Below are 15,369 nucleotides of genomic sequence, written 5' to 3' on the forward strand. Positions count from 1 at the left end.
GTAATAAAAACTATGTGAAAGTAACTCAACTACTGTGGTGGCACAAGGTGGATCATTGACTATGAAATTGGTTATTTCACAGTTATTTCAATAAAAAAAATATTATATTGGTAGTTTAAATAGACTTACAATTATTGTTTACGTATACTTACTATTTTTTTTAATTAGATAAAGTGAAAAATTCTAGCGTATGCCGTAGAATGGAACATACATTATTTTTATTTTTAATCTTATTGTCAATCGTCAAATGTTGACACAACACGTTGCAGTCTGTCTTGTTGACATTAGTTTGTAAGTTCTGACTGACTGGGTTTATATCTCAAATTATCAAAAAGTGATATTTAAACAATACAACTTATTGGCTGGCCTTTTCAATGTCACATTGCTTCAAATTATTTCATTTATCTTAGATTTATTTTTTCTATTTTGCTGCACAGCTGGAATGAAATATTTAACACAAAATGGAAGTATTCGCTTTCGTCTGCACTTTAATTGTTTGCGGCATCTTGGCAGTTTCTAGTCTCTTAATTGCAGTAAGTACAATACAATAAAACAAAAAAATATATTATATAATCTTTATTAAATAAATGTAAGTCGCTTTTTTACTTCTCTATTTACCGGCATGAAATTATTATTACAGTTGACGATGGTTATTTATATTACAACCAAACCGTATCCTATAGTTGAAAGATTAGATGAAGAAGAATTCTATAATGATCCAAAAACAAATAATAAAGTACAATTCCCTAGTATTCAAGATCCTTATAGTGTGCATTTGAGTGTAATTGTGCCTGCATACAATGAAGAAGAACGGCGTAAGTTTTACTTTCTTTTCTTTACTATTCTGATTGAAATTTGAGAAAAAAAATATATTTTATACAATATGTAAATGTAACATTACTTATTAATTTATATAATGTTAATTACGTCCAATAATATATATTTTTTACAGTGTCTCCAATGCTAGATGAGGCAATATCGTTTTTAGATAGTAGAAGTAAAGAAAATCCGAATTATAAATATGAAATAATTGTAGTAAGTGATGGGAGTAAGGATAGCACTGTAAACTTAGCTGAAAGTTATGTTGAAAAATATGGCAGTGACAAGATAAGGTGTTTGAACTTGATCAAAAATAGAGGGAAAGGTGGAGCTGTCAGATTGGTATGAATCTATCATGTAACTAACATATAATCATTTATTATAAGAGACAAAAAAAAAGAAATCATTTTGTACATTATTTCATTAGGTTCTCATTATGTACTGCTGCAGCGTAGGCAGAGGACATCTAGTATAAGAAGACACCATACCCCACTTAACACCTAATTTTGAAGATGTTATACAATGAAACAAATATTACTCTTTACTAGAGTAGAAAAAGAAATAAATCATTTCCCCAAAAAGGAACAAAACTAACAACTATTCCATTAACAGTCAGATGTTGTGGTGCAGCGCCACGACAGCCTCTATCTATATAACAATACTTAAAAATATTTATATCACAGGGTATTTTAAGCTCAAGAGGAGCATCTATACTGTTTGCGGATGCTGATGGTGCTTCTAAATTTGAAGATTTATTCAAATTAGAAAAGGCTCTCAAAGAAAAAACCAACTTTGATTCCATAACTCAACCAAAAGATATCAGTCAAAGCAAAGCTATAGTTATAGGTTCACGCGCACATCTGGAAAAGGAATCCTTAGCTACAAGAAGTGTATTCAGGTAGACATGCCACTTAAATAGTTATAAAATACTAAGCAGGTTAAATAAATGAACTTTTTGCATTTATAACAAGCCTCAAGTTTGTGTATTGAGGCCCTAGTTCCACAGTGGTACAAACTCTTGTATATGTGGCAGTTGTGGGTTCAACTTTTACTAAGCGAATTTACTTATTTTCATTTCCTCATCTCATTTCAATTAGCTCTGGTAAGAAATCAAAGCATGTAATCTTATAAATTGACCTGAAACTGAGCAATGGAGTGTCTTAACACTAGATGTCCCCCTCTAGCAGGGTAGGCACTCTGCTATAGCTAAAAAAAATACACTAATCACTTGTATCATTTTTTTAAACAACCTTTAGTGCTTTGTCACAATTGCAGATAATTAAACTTTCTTTGTAAATTTAATATTCAATAATAATGTATAAATATAATGTAAGTATTAATTTTTTAGGAACATTTTAATGTATGGCTTCCATTTCTTAGTGTGGTTGTTCACTGTTAAGGGCATTAAGGATACACAATGTGGATTTAAATTGTTCACAAGAGAGGCTGCGGTTATATCATTCCAAAGTTTACATGTAAATAGATGGTAAGCTCTAATGAGAATATGGTTGATAGTTGTTGATGGAATGAATGACATTGGCAGTGGGTGTGAATTCAATCTGGCCTTCAAGTTTTATTTTCTTTATATTTATCTAACCAATCCCTTCTGTGCCTTCTTCATTCCACATGACATTGGCCAAGTAAATTGTGCACCACTGGCATGCCTAAAAACAATAAACTGATGGATTTATTTTTTTTAATTTGACATATGACTGTAAACATAATAGTTGTGGCTTTGATCCCTCTTAAAAGTGGTATAATTATTGAAAAATTTTATTGAAAATATTTGTAATTTTTCTGCTCTTATAAGATAAACCCAACCTTTTATTTACTTATTTTTTTTTTACCTAACCATTCTGAATGTGACTATACCCACTCTGGCACTTACCTCAACATTCTATACATAATATTTTGAAATTTATCAATAAGTGGAGAAAATAATATTTTAACACTAGATTCTCTCTGGATACCCTCTATGTACAGCAGCTATCAAGCAAAAAAATATATATACATTTTTTAAAAATTAAACAAAGTAAAGCCTAAACCTTAAATATACATATACTATTATATTTATGTACATTATTCACTGTTTTCTACCCTACATAATATAAGACATTTGTGAAGATGTTTTTTTTATTATGATTGGAATAATAAAAAAATATCTTCTATCTAATTACATAAAAATTCCAGGGCATTTGATGTAGAACTTCTATATATCGCACAGAAACTGAACATTCCTATAGTAGAAATACCTATAAGATGGACCGAAATTGAAGGCTCCAAAGTAACACCTATAATATCGTGGATACAAATGGGATGCGATTTAGGCCTTATATGGCTGAAATACAAAATTGGAGCGTGGAAAATAAAATATAGCAAATAAGCACAAAGTTACTTTAGATGAAAAAAAAATTTCAGGTCTTATTTATGTTATAATCATATTAAATAATTTTTAAACTGATGATTGTTATTGTTGAACATCTTACTACTACTACTACTAATGAATTGTACTAATAATTAACTGTAGCATGTATTCTTTAAAAAACATTGAAAATAAAGTGGAATCGGTTTTTTTAGCTTTATGCTTGTATCCCGCATATAACAGGCAGAGAGAACCTAATGTTAATAAATAATTTGCAGTCGCTTGTGTCCCACAAAGGCCTTTAGGGAGGCAAATGTTTTATTGTAATTATAACTCATTGTAATTCCACTCCTATTGGTCACTATGTTGTGAGCTTCCTCAATACATGGGACTAATCAGAGAAAATAATTATTGGATTTGAACACGTATCCCTTGAAATTAGCTCGTTTAACCAAATGTTATCGCTCTCAGTGGCCGTTGTAGCGTATTGCGACTGTGCCTGGCTGTTAAGCAATTGAGAGTTCGATTCTCACTTGAAGGAATGAATTATTTTCATTTAGGTGCGACTTACGACATTGGGTCCTCTGCATATCCTGCTTAAAGTAGAATATAGCGTGAAGCACCCTCAGAATAAAAGCGACGCGACCTCTTGTAATAGGATTTTTATTGACAGTTCTCACTATAATCAGAAAGAAATGAACAATTTTGTGCACAAATTGTTTAAATCTTTAAAAGAAATGGTATAATATGCTTTTTGTTTTATAATTTCCTTTATAATATAAGTAAAATTTTAGTGTCAAATGCAGTTATCAGTCACCAAATACCTATTGAGTTAGGTCACTTTTATTCTACGGATCCAAAACAAATATATTGGTTAAAAAGAGCTTTTAGGAAAGGTGTTTAAATAAAAAAAAATACTTACTTAAACATTTAATAGAAAGAGCTATAGAAGTATACAACAGCCAATATATCTACATATAAAATGAAAGGTATTAAGCTTTTGAATTAAAGATATATGAAAAATTGTATATGTATCATGTATTTATGTATAGAATATGTATAGTTTTTGTAAAATGAGTTTGAATTTGAGCTCTATTTGAGCAAAAACTTTCTGATTGATGCAAATATTTATTTCGAGACTATCTATGTAAATAATGTTTACCTAAAAATGTCCATTTTATGGAACAAACTGAGGTGAAACTTATGTATAAAATGCATAATTATAACTTCTTCATTTCAACTCTACAATAATAATATCTCTGAAAATTTAGATATAAATCAGAAATAATTACAACTGTTTATAATTTTACATTTAAAAATGATTATGGTATCTTCTATGCAAGATAACAAACTTATCAAATTCAAAGAAATTATTGTTTATAACAATTTAACTCGTAATTTTAACAATAAAATACATATATTCTTTAAAAACTATAGCCAGTATATTACAGCCTTAATAGGCAATAAATAAGATATAATATACTGGTTACATTGATATTGAAAAAAGTTGAGTTAGAGTAGGTACACTATGCTAAATGCTATTTCTTATGAGTTTCGTTAATTCCTGTTATTATTTCGGTGGAAAGTAGGATTTATATTGTGACATGCAATACATTTTAAAATGCCGCAAATTGTTATACACATGTTAGTAACACATTTTATAGAATACTTATATATTTATTATTTGTATTTCAATAGCATGATTTTGTGATAACAAATGCGATGTCGCGTAAAAAATGAAATAAGTGTCATCCATAAATTACGCCGCATGAATTTAATTACACGCCACACTTAAGAAACCATTACATATTCTGCAACTATACAATTAGAAAATACTAAATTAAAACATCACTTTGGCATTCATTCATTCATTCAAAAAAAAATCATGTTTTAATAATCTACACAATTTTTTTCGAATGTAATGTCACGAAATTTAGGAAAATACGCACCCACCCCTCGTCACCAACCTCCTTACCTAGACTAAACGTGAGATGTAATTTATGGAAGACCATTGTATTATTTTTCTTTTAGGAAAATGTGTTTTTCTGATTATTAAAGAACCAAATGTGTCAAACACGTCAACAAAAAACAAACATACGTATTTAAAACAAATGTGAATATATATAAAAACATCTTACCAATTAAACAAACAATGTGCGGCATATTTAAAAGAAACGACTAAATAATTTAAACATCATATAGAAAAAAAGTAATAAAAATAGTTTTTAATATGTATAAAAATAACTAGTATGAGATGGGCAATGCTGTAAGTATGGCAACACTGAGTCCTTTTATGAAATATTTAGACAATTTTTTGACGGGTAAACACAAACACAAAGTACGAATAAACAGAAATTACGAAAAATAACAAAATCAGAAGAAGACAGAAGACTAAATGAGATTCCTATTGAATTTTTAAGAGTATAATTATTAACAAATATAAGTAATATAATATTATTTATAAAACACGATTTACGAAACACGACAGTTGTGGTTCGGCTCCCATTCGAGGGAATGATTTATTTTCATTTTGTTGCTCTAGGTACAAGACAAACTGCGGTGTTGACTTTCGACTCAACAAGCAATGTCTCGAAAATTGAACACCTCGCCTGTTCTGTTATAACTAGGGATATAGCATAAATCATATAAGAAATGGAATATTTGTGCACATGCATATCTAAAAAATATATTTTCTGTTATTATATGTAGTAAATGCAAGGACTCGGTGTTTGTATAGGTAATAATAATATTTTATATATTTGGTCAGATGTGAGATGTCAAACCTGTGCGGTGTAAGACGGGCGGCGTTAAGTTACGGCCAACACTGGACGGAAGAGAAAACGCGGTTAAACACAATAATTTTAAGTGTTGTTTATTAGTAGACAATGTGTTATGTTAATAATATTATATAATATCAAGCCTATATGGTTTATATATAAAATATAAACAGTGTCTTTAATAATAATTGCAATGTTTTATACCAATGGGTATAATACAAATTTGGCAAATTATTTTTCCTCATTCTTAAATCAATATATCGCGATGTATATTTACATACAACATAATATATATCTAATGTATATTTAATTGTAAAAAAATAGTCTTAGAAATGTAAATTATTATTAGAAAATCTTAACATATGCATTACAGTCGATATATGCTTTAAAGCTATACATTTTTAACATTACATAATATATAGACCAGTCCTCATGTTACGTCGTTTCGTTTTACGGCACCAAGGACCATTCCTGGCTATTTCAGGTTCCTCTCATATCGAAGTTAAACAATTAACTTAAAAATTACTTATCAAAGCTGTTAATGACATACAAGCTGTAAATATTTGTAATGAATGACCCCAACTTCTGAAGAAATTTTGAAATTAATAATGTTTAAAGATCAAATTGAATAATTAACGTTTAAAGAAAAATTGTTTTCCGCACAATCTTCGTAAAAAAAACCTACATCCTACTAAACTGGTTTGAATTACAGCTGTGGCGTCACAATATTGCGCAAATTCAATCCTAGTCTTATTGGAATCGCATTGTTATTTGTAAGTCTATATTCTCTGATACCTAACATGACGTAAGACCGAGGACTGCCTGTAATCTTTACAAGAAAAACCAAAGCCAAATAATATAAAATCACATTTTTATATATATATTTCTAATTTGCATGAAGCATTCCAGTTTTGGTATTGCTATAGCTTAAAAAAATATAGCTCAAAAATTTCTAGCCATGTTGTTTATCATTCCTTTATTTCAATTAGCAATATAAAAATAATTTAGACCTTTAGGCTCCTACTTAAATAACCAAAACTGGCTTCAATTTCACATAATTGATAACTTTAATATATATTGATCATGCAAGTTATAAATAATTATACCTTAAGTCCAAACACCATTTTGAGAAACTGCTCATAATGTATAGTTATCACCCCATCTTGGTCCGTGTCAAACTGACGGAAAGCAGATGTTAGCGTCTAAAATATTAAAATAAAGAAATTATTATTAATTCTTTACCTACATGCTTTACAACAGGATAAACATAGGGAACCTACTGTTAAGACCCTGTGTTGTCCAAGCACAACCCAACCCAAGCCCTTGCGATTGGGAGGAGGGTGAAGAACAGTTAGTAAGAAATACTAGATTCTCTCTTCCCAATAAAAAGTATTTTTTGGTATCTTGCTTGTTTAGCAAATATATATTTTTTTTTTTATATATGAAGACTATATTGTGAACTCAATGTTAAGATAATCTGTGCTGTGTGATTCCTGTTGATTAAGTTTGGTATTGCAAACTTAGTCTACCAGGATCCATCCTAATTCTAAATCCTATTTTTATTTATCCATAAATAAAAATAACTTAAATGTAATCACATCGCTTAGTAACATTGAACCTACAGCCATCACAGTTGCAGTCGGAAGCACAGCTATAATGTGCTACAGAAAGAGAGAGAGAGAATAGAGAGAACTTTTATCTTGCATCAAGAAAAAAGTGTAATCATCATTTAGCTTTAATTTTTGAGTAAAAACTATAAAATTCAAAATAAAACAATAATGGAAATAAGAAGTCAAAGCACACAATCTATAGTATTATCAGCTTAAGCCAAAAAAACTTACATATAATGTGACACAGCATTGTATGAAATCATCAAAGAGTATTGTTCCTCTACCGAATCTGTCGAACTTCTGCACCATTATATTAACAACTTCATCTGATAATCGGTAACCAAAGGCTGTTAGAGCATTTTTTAATTCCACTTTATCTATATTTCCCGAATTGTCTCTGTCAAAGGATCGGAAACAGTTCTGCCAGTCACTCACATATTTCCATAATGCACCAAAATCTTCAAATGATATAACTCCCCTGTTTTGTTTATCAAACATACCTGTAATTTTTTTATAACTATTGAACTACTAATATCATGCGTATATGTAAAACTAATATGAGTTTTAAAAAAAACTATATTATACTATGGAAAGTCTGTGACTTTTGCTTATTATATTTTATTTTTAATTAATGTTATTTATTTAACAAAAAGACAGCGGGAACCCGCTGGATTCAAAGGGCGCAGGACCAGACGGAGTGGCGAGCATTGGGGGAGGCCTATGTCCAGCAGTGGACCTTAAAAGGCTGATGGATGGATTTAACAAAAAACAATTGTCTACAACTTTTTTTATATCTTATCAGCATTATGGATATGTAAATACATGTAAAACAATAAATAAAGATTATTAATTTGAACAAACCTACCTATCATAAGACGCACTGTTTCTGGGTTAAATGGATTCCAGGTGCCATTGGAAAGTGCCTGTTGTAATTCATCAGCAGATATATAGCCACTTCTATCTTTATCCACTCTGTAATAAAGATTGGATATTACTTGTGCAATCAATATACCTTTACCTACATAAAATTAGCTTTATGAGTCATCAGGTTCAATAAATAAATTCTTACCTTCGAAATATGTCCCAAAGAAATTCCCTGTTGGGCATTGGTGATTGAAAAGACATTATTCTTATCTAAAACAAATATACATGGATAAATTTTTAATAAATATAAACGACCAACAAATATAAAATAGGTTCAGTAAAGGGTTTAGTTAATTGAAAAGTAAATTTACTTTCTTCTCTTTCCACACAATTTCCTTAAATTAATAATAAACGTGCATAAGTTACTAATTATTAAAAATAAATACACACCTATTAAGAGTAAACACTATTTATAAAAGGTAAAATTTTGTTTTTAATTGTCAGACAGTGGACCGATATAAAAATTATGAGAGTGCCACACAACAATCAATTCACTAAAACATGCAAAGATGAAAGAACAAAGACTAAAGAGTAAAAAACATGGATAAAAAATTAAATGAATGATTGACATTTGACATACGCACATAGATTATATACTGCTAAATACTATTTAATAAAATGATATTGGTAGATAGATACGTTCTACCTACATTGACAGATTTTTGTACATAAAAATTTAAAAGGAAGAATTGGATGTAATACTGTGTAGTATACATTAATAATAATTAACATTAAAAATTGACTAGTTCTTGCATTATATTAATATATAACTATCGTAACAACTAAATTATATTATACTTATTGGTCTTTTATAAAGGGATTAGAAAGCCGGATTTCATACGAGCCGACCAGTCTTGTTTCTATCTTCTTATACATTGTATTAGTTACTTTTTTTAAAATTAAAGTACAACCTTTTTCAGGTTCTAACAATTACACAATATGTTATTGGGATTGGGCTAAAGAAATAGAAAGAAAAACTATCAAACCAATAGAATATTTTTTTATATATTTATAATATCAGTCAAATTATGTTAATACATATTTTGCCGCATACATAGTTGTGTAAAATTTCTAAATTCTTATTATTTATATATAAAATATAATGTTTAATTGAAAAAAAAACTATGGCTGAATGTATTTCAGCCTCTGTTACTATTTTAGCCTACGTATTAAAAACAATTTACTGAATTTATTCATTCTTTGATATTAAAATGGCGGATGTCTCAAGCGATGAACGAAAAGTAAAGTTAACTAAAAATGGTAAAGTAGTGAAGAGACGTCTACGAAATCCAGAAGGTACAATTGAGGCTTTTAAATTAATTCCTGTAGACGCATTCATTCATGAAATACCAATTACTCTCTTAATATTTTTAGTGTTTGATGTTTAGGACAGTAGAAAATTTTTGACTCTTACTACATTTTTGATATGTAACTCATATAACAAATAGTTTCAGAGATGGTTTGAAAGGTTATTTATTTGTATTTGCACCTAAGTATAACTTTAAATTTAATATTTACTGCATTATAATATATTTTTAAGAAGTATAATGTAATAATATATCAACAAAATTCCTCTACATTGATATTTGTTTTTAATTTAAAGTTGTGATCGTATTTTTTTAGAATGGCACAAACAAAAACAAAAGCGCTTAAGAATTGCCGGCTTGGAATATATAAATGCAAATGGCAAAGTAGTCCCTCCAAAGCAACCGGGGGCTGATTGCAATTGCCGCCGAAAATGTTTTCAAAAAGTCCCTGAAGATGTAAGACTTAAAACATTTCAAGGTTTTTATTCAATGAAAACCCACGATGAACAAAATGCTTATCTTTTTGGTCTGATGAGGCAAGTGGACGTAAAACGGAAACGAGTTAAATCTAGTAGTAGGAGAACATGCACATTTGAATATTTTATAAGAGTTAAAGGACGTGAAACTCAAGTTTGCCAAACAGCGTTTAAAAATATACACGCCATAACTGAAAGAAAAGTAAGGGTTCTTTGTAAAAAAATGGATGATGGAGTAATGTTTCCAAGTGATAATCGGGGTAAAAACAGCCATCGGCGATCTGGTGAAGTTCGATTGCCCTCTGTGATAATAGATCAAATAAAAAACCATATATACTCCATTGTTCACACCCACAGACTTAAAGATTTTATCAGACTTGACAAAATTGCTGGTTTAGAGATAAATATATCAAAGATGTGGAAAGATTATATAAAGACTTATGATCCAGACAACATATCAGCGACTATGCCTAAATCAAAAAGAAATATTGAATTAGCAATATCTAGTGAATCCTCTCAACCTGTGCAGCATGTATCTCCACAGGACACCTTTGCGCCTATTACATATCCCGGAAGTGGACACCTTGTTAATATTGCAGAAAATTATTTTGAAAATCAATATCAAACTGCTTTGGCAACTACAAACTCAACTAATTTTTATCCTACACAAAATGGACCTCAAGGTATGGGTATACTCTTGCAGTCTACAGTGTCTAGAGCGGCTCAACCTACTGCTTTTATTTTATTACAAACTAAGCCAGAGCCGTCACAGGATGCTGTGGGTATTGCTAATGCACCTTATAATCATGGTACTAATGAACTGCAAGATAGTGAAAAAAGTTCAAAGAAATCAAAAAAAGAGAGAAAAAAGGGTCCTATTGTCAAACAATGGAGGTATACTAATATATTCCATGATGAAATTAATGGTGCTGCACTAGCTGCTATTAAGACGAGGCTGGGGATGTACTATGCAGAAAGTGATGCTGCTAGGAAAAAGGCCAAGCAGGCTCGGCCCCAAGAAACTGTTGAAACACAAACACAAAATGAACAACCCCAAATTAGAACTGAACTTGCAACCATAAGACCTCCACATCAGCCGCTCAGATCCCATACTGTTACTATATATACCTAACACAATGAGGGCTAAGAATAGTTTTGTGACAAGAGAAGCTGATTATGTAAAAGATTGATGCTTAAATCTAAAACATGTAATTCCCTTACAATAAAATGAGATATATTGTGATCTCAAGGAATAGCATATAAGAGCAAAGGATGGTTCTAGGTTCAATCCCCACTCAGGATAATAAATAAGCTGTCCCTTGCTCCGGTAAACATAGCATTGAGCTCTACCATTCATCAAAGAATGTAATAAGTTCAAGTAGAAAGCAGAGATGATTTAGTTTTTGTTACACATTTATATTACCTTTTATTACTGGATTTTAAATCTTTCTCTGACATTAGATGCTTCTAGTGAAAGTTATTTATATAGCCCTCTTTACAGTTTTATACCACATAATGGACTGATGTTAAATTACACTAAAATGAAAATAATATAACCATTTACTAATTTTTAATTTTAAATTTCCATTTATGACAGTGGTTACTTTTACATAAAATATATTTCAGTATCTTGCTTTTGCAGTATGTATGCACATATAATTTGGAATGATTATAGATATTTAGATTTAATATAACCCCAGTGTCTTGTTTAGTAACTTAGTAGCAATAAATATTTAAAATATTTCCATTATAAGTTAGTGGTTTTAGTCATTATTTTAGGATTTTATAGAAATCATGATATTATCATATTTATAATTATAGTATTATTTAATCATGTATTTTTTTAATGTGAATCATTGACATCTATAATGTATTCAAATTTTAATGTAATATTAAATGGATAGTATTTACTGTCTTGCAATTTTATTTAAGTACTAGCAGCCCACTAGCGGCTTCGCCCGCATACCACCTGTAATTGATTATATAATTTATACATTCAATTATGAACAACTTGTTTTTATAATTGTGGGATAAAGGAGCTTTCCCTCGTAATTTCAATATCGATTTTGAATATTTTTTTATCCCAAACGCCTTGTGATTTATTTATAAGAGGTAGATAAACAATGAAATCAATCAACTCACTCAAATCAAATCAACTCCAATCTGATTTAAGTTTCAAACCCGTGCTCGGTAGTTGTTTAAGTGCACTGACAACTAAGCTTTTTATGAAGCTAGCTAGCTAGCATTCATATGTTTACTAAAAATATTTTTAGTCAATCAATTAACAATAAAAGAATAAATAAATGAAAGAAGTGAATTATTTTATGTTATTTATTAAACTTAAATTACGCAGACAGTACACATGCCCCACCAATTTCTTTGATCTTCCTTTCTGCTGTTTTAGAGAAGAACTTGGCCTTTACTATGACTGGCTGTTTGGGCAGCTTGCCTTTGCCAAGCAATTTGTAGTAACCCTGTAAATAAAATAACACTTTGTATCAGAAAAAATTAAATGTAGAGGGACTTGAACTTGCATCTATTGGAAACCATCTTTCTAAAGTGTGCAATTTCAAATCCCACAATTTTATTATACATTTTCTTAAAAAAATTCTGTAGCCCTTAGTGTGGAACAACACTTTCAAAGAGTAAAAAACAATATATTGAATATAATTAACACAAGACAGTTTTAAAAAATGTAATGCTTCCCACTGTACACACAAATATATATTTTCATCAAAATAGTTTAGTATGATTAACTACTTTAGTATAGTTTAATAGTAAAGATACTTTTGGTTGTGATCCAGAACTTTAAACACATTCCCAAGTGGGGTTCAAAGCTACAACTATCCTAATTATAGTCAAACACACATTTACTGCACCATAATGACCTCAACTAAGTATAATAATTGTAAATAAATAGTCATTAAATATGGGATTGCACATATTGTATTGCGGTATAGATAAAATGTCATGTCAAGCAAAAGAATTATTTCGCAAGTGAACAAAGTTTCAATTTATGACATCAGTTACATTGATAATAAGATTCAACAACTTTTTCTAAAGTTTTTACAAATTTCATCTAATTTTGAAATATTCTTAATATGTTAAAAAAGCTTAATAAACAATAAAATGTTAAAAAAGTATTTACAAAGATCCTTTGTTTTATGTATATTGGGTCATTGTAGAGCAGAACCACATCTATTTGTTAATACAATGAGTGGTTAAATTTCCACTCTCATCAAGGGAGAAATTAATTATTTTCATTTGCTCGCTATGATGAGAAAACAACTCAGTATCACCAAAATTGAGGAACACAGTGTGTTAGATCTATGTTTCTTTTGACTCTTAATAAAAAAGTTAACACTAATAATTTCACTTACCGCCTTAACAATGTTAATGACAGGGACCTTTCCGTCAGATGCATTGGCATATTTAAGCCTGGATTGCTCCGATACAAGTGTCCATAACTTGTCAAGGTTCAGCACGGGGCAGAAGATTTTGTTTCTTCTTAAATGGAAATTTCTCATACCAAGCTGCAAAAGTTTAGTATTACAGTAGTATCTCACCAATCCAGACTTATGATCTAGAGATATAGATAGTAGTTTGCATTGTTTATATTTTTCTACAAGAAATTATACAGTAAGTGCTTATTCATACCATAAAAAATAATTGCTAAAATGTTTATGAGAAAGATATTACAATGTTATTATACTATAGGTTTAAATAAAAAATATACCTTGCCAAAGTATCCAGGGTGGTACTTGTCCATGTTAATTCTGTGGTGATGTTCTCCACCAGCGTTACCGCGACCACCAGGGTGCTTGCGGTGCTTTCCTGTTTGACAAAAAAAAAGTAATAAGCTTTCAGAGGATTTCGACACTCAAAGAGCTTGTCCTTAAAATGTGCCTGCTTTTATATTATGTTAATATCGAGTGGCTATGATATAGTTAAGAATTAACTCTATAGAATTTTTTATTTATTATAAATAAGTAAAATATTAGTTTTTCTTAAGGAACAGAGGTCGAGAACAGGGTATGCCAGGTAAAATATCACACGAGTTCGTACTACTCTACTATTATTAAACTTAAATATTTTTTGAATATAGATGGCAAAATAATATAATTCTATAAAATTACGTACCAATACGTCCATGACCATGGCTCACATGTCCTCTTAACTTCCTGGTCTTCTTCTTAGAGGTTGCCTGTAGAACAACAAATAGGTTAACATTTTGTTTTCATCAACATTTATTTTATTTCAAAAATATACTGATCGGTGTCACATTATTCACTATTAAGTCACAATGATTAGTTATTTTAAGTATATTTAGAAAGGATTATTAAGAAAATTTTAGATATATCACGAATATAAACACGAACCATATTTCCAGTCTTCAACAAGAACTGTAAAAGAAAGAGAAAGACACAAAAGATATGTCAAAGTCAAAATTACGCATATCAGGGCTGCCAGTTAAATAAACTACAAGGGCATAATATTTAAGCATATGACACTTACTATTATCGTTAATTGTAATTAGTAAATCAATTGAATACTGAAATTAATACCGTACAAACTTTGTGTAATAATACAAAGGTCTATATAAATCAGTTTCACGCTGTATGTAGAATATAGTGTTAAGACACTCTGTCCCCATTTTCTGCTTTTTTATTGAGGCATTGTGTCATGTGTTAAGTGCCGGAACGCAACGTTTCGCTTTTGTCTCAACACCAGAGCGAAGAAATGTAATATAAATTTAAATAAATATTTCATTTCATCGAGTCGGAATCAAACCCACAAACAGTCGCGTTTACAGTTACACTTTGTGCTTATTTTTTTTGATAATTACCTGTAAATAATAAATTATTAAATTGATACCGTACGATTATAAAAGCTTTTACACTTGCCTAGAGCCTTTGTACTTAGATTATATTTTTTCAGTACGCTAAATAAAAATATTTTAAATATGATTTTATTTTACTTATTTCGTAAAATGTGTTTGTAAAATTATTTATTAAATAATTTATAATTTTAAAATTCGTGGCATAGACACCATAGTTTATTTATCATATATTGTATATTTTTTCATAGTCTATA

The 15,369-nt window shown here is 29.7% G+C and overlaps 4 protein-coding genes across 6 annotated transcripts; 2 read left to right on the forward strand and 2 right to left on the reverse strand.

The window, feature by feature from the left end:
• The first annotated feature begins 232 nt into the window (after nt 1–232).
• wol (Dolichyl-phosphate beta-glucosyltransferase wollknaeuel) lies at nt 233–3,280 on the forward strand. The gene is made up of 7 exons (XM_085200593.1): nt 233–291; nt 438–533; nt 641–815; nt 953–1,161; nt 1,503–1,717; nt 2,168–2,305; nt 3,010–3,280. Exons 2-7 carry the CDS (start codon nt 462–464, stop codon nt 3,200–3,202), a joined length of 1,002 nt encoding a protein of 333 aa, XP_085056719.1. The 5' UTR covers nt 233–291; nt 438–461; the 3' UTR covers nt 3,203–3,280.
• Nucleotides 3,281–4,098: 818 nt separating this feature from the next.
• Nucleotides 4,099–9,044, reverse strand: Alg-2 (Apoptosis-linked gene-2). Of its 3 annotated transcripts, none has more exons than XM_085200594.1 (6): nt 8,883–9,044; nt 8,638–8,702; nt 8,434–8,540; nt 7,800–8,068; nt 7,065–7,160; nt 4,099–6,005 (listed from the first exon to the last, which is right to left on the reverse strand). In XM_085200594.1, the coding sequence occupies exons 2-6, from the start codon at nt 8,691–8,693 to the stop codon at nt 5,994–5,996; spliced, it is 540 nt and encodes a 179-aa protein (XP_085056720.1). In that variant the 5' UTR covers nt 8,694–8,702; nt 8,883–9,044; the 3' UTR covers nt 4,099–5,993. The 3 variants fall into 3 exon arrangements, with proteins under 3 accessions (XP_085056720.1, XP_085056722.1, XP_085056723.1); XM_085200596.1 differs by lacking the exon at nt 8,883–9,044 and adding an exon at nt 8,804–8,880; XM_085200597.1 differs by lacking the exon at nt 4,099–6,005 and having other exon boundaries at nt 6,922–7,160; nt 8,883–9,022.
• Nucleotides 9,045–9,579: 535 nt separating this feature from the next.
• On the forward strand, nt 9,580–12,186 carry LOC146529814 (uncharacterized). The gene is made up of 2 exons (XM_085200592.1): nt 9,580–9,788; nt 10,116–12,186. The coding sequence occupies exons 1-2, from the start codon at nt 9,704–9,706 to the stop codon at nt 11,405–11,407; spliced, it is 1,377 nt and encodes a 458-aa protein (XP_085056718.1). The 5' UTR covers nt 9,580–9,703; the 3' UTR covers nt 11,408–12,186.
• A 406-nt stretch (nt 12,187–12,592) lies between these two features.
• RpL27A (ribosomal protein L27A) lies at nt 12,593–14,748 on the reverse strand. Its single transcript, XM_085200598.1, has 5 exons — nt 14,655–14,748; nt 14,416–14,479; nt 14,012–14,109; nt 13,656–13,808; nt 12,593–12,749 (listed from the first exon to the last, which is right to left on the reverse strand). Exons 1-5 carry the CDS (start codon nt 14,655–14,657, stop codon nt 12,621–12,623), a joined length of 447 nt encoding a protein of 148 aa, XP_085056724.1. The 5' UTR covers nt 14,658–14,748; the 3' UTR covers nt 12,593–12,620.
• Nucleotides 14,749–15,369: the final 621 nt, after the last annotated feature.

This window comes from Heliconius melpomene, chromosome 17 (assembly GCF_056956725.1).
Source record: "Heliconius melpomene rosina isolate 202511_hmr_F chromosome 17, ASM5695672v1, whole genome shotgun sequence".
Classification (NCBI taxonomy): Eukaryota; Metazoa; Arthropoda; class Insecta; order Lepidoptera; family Nymphalidae; genus Heliconius; species Heliconius melpomene.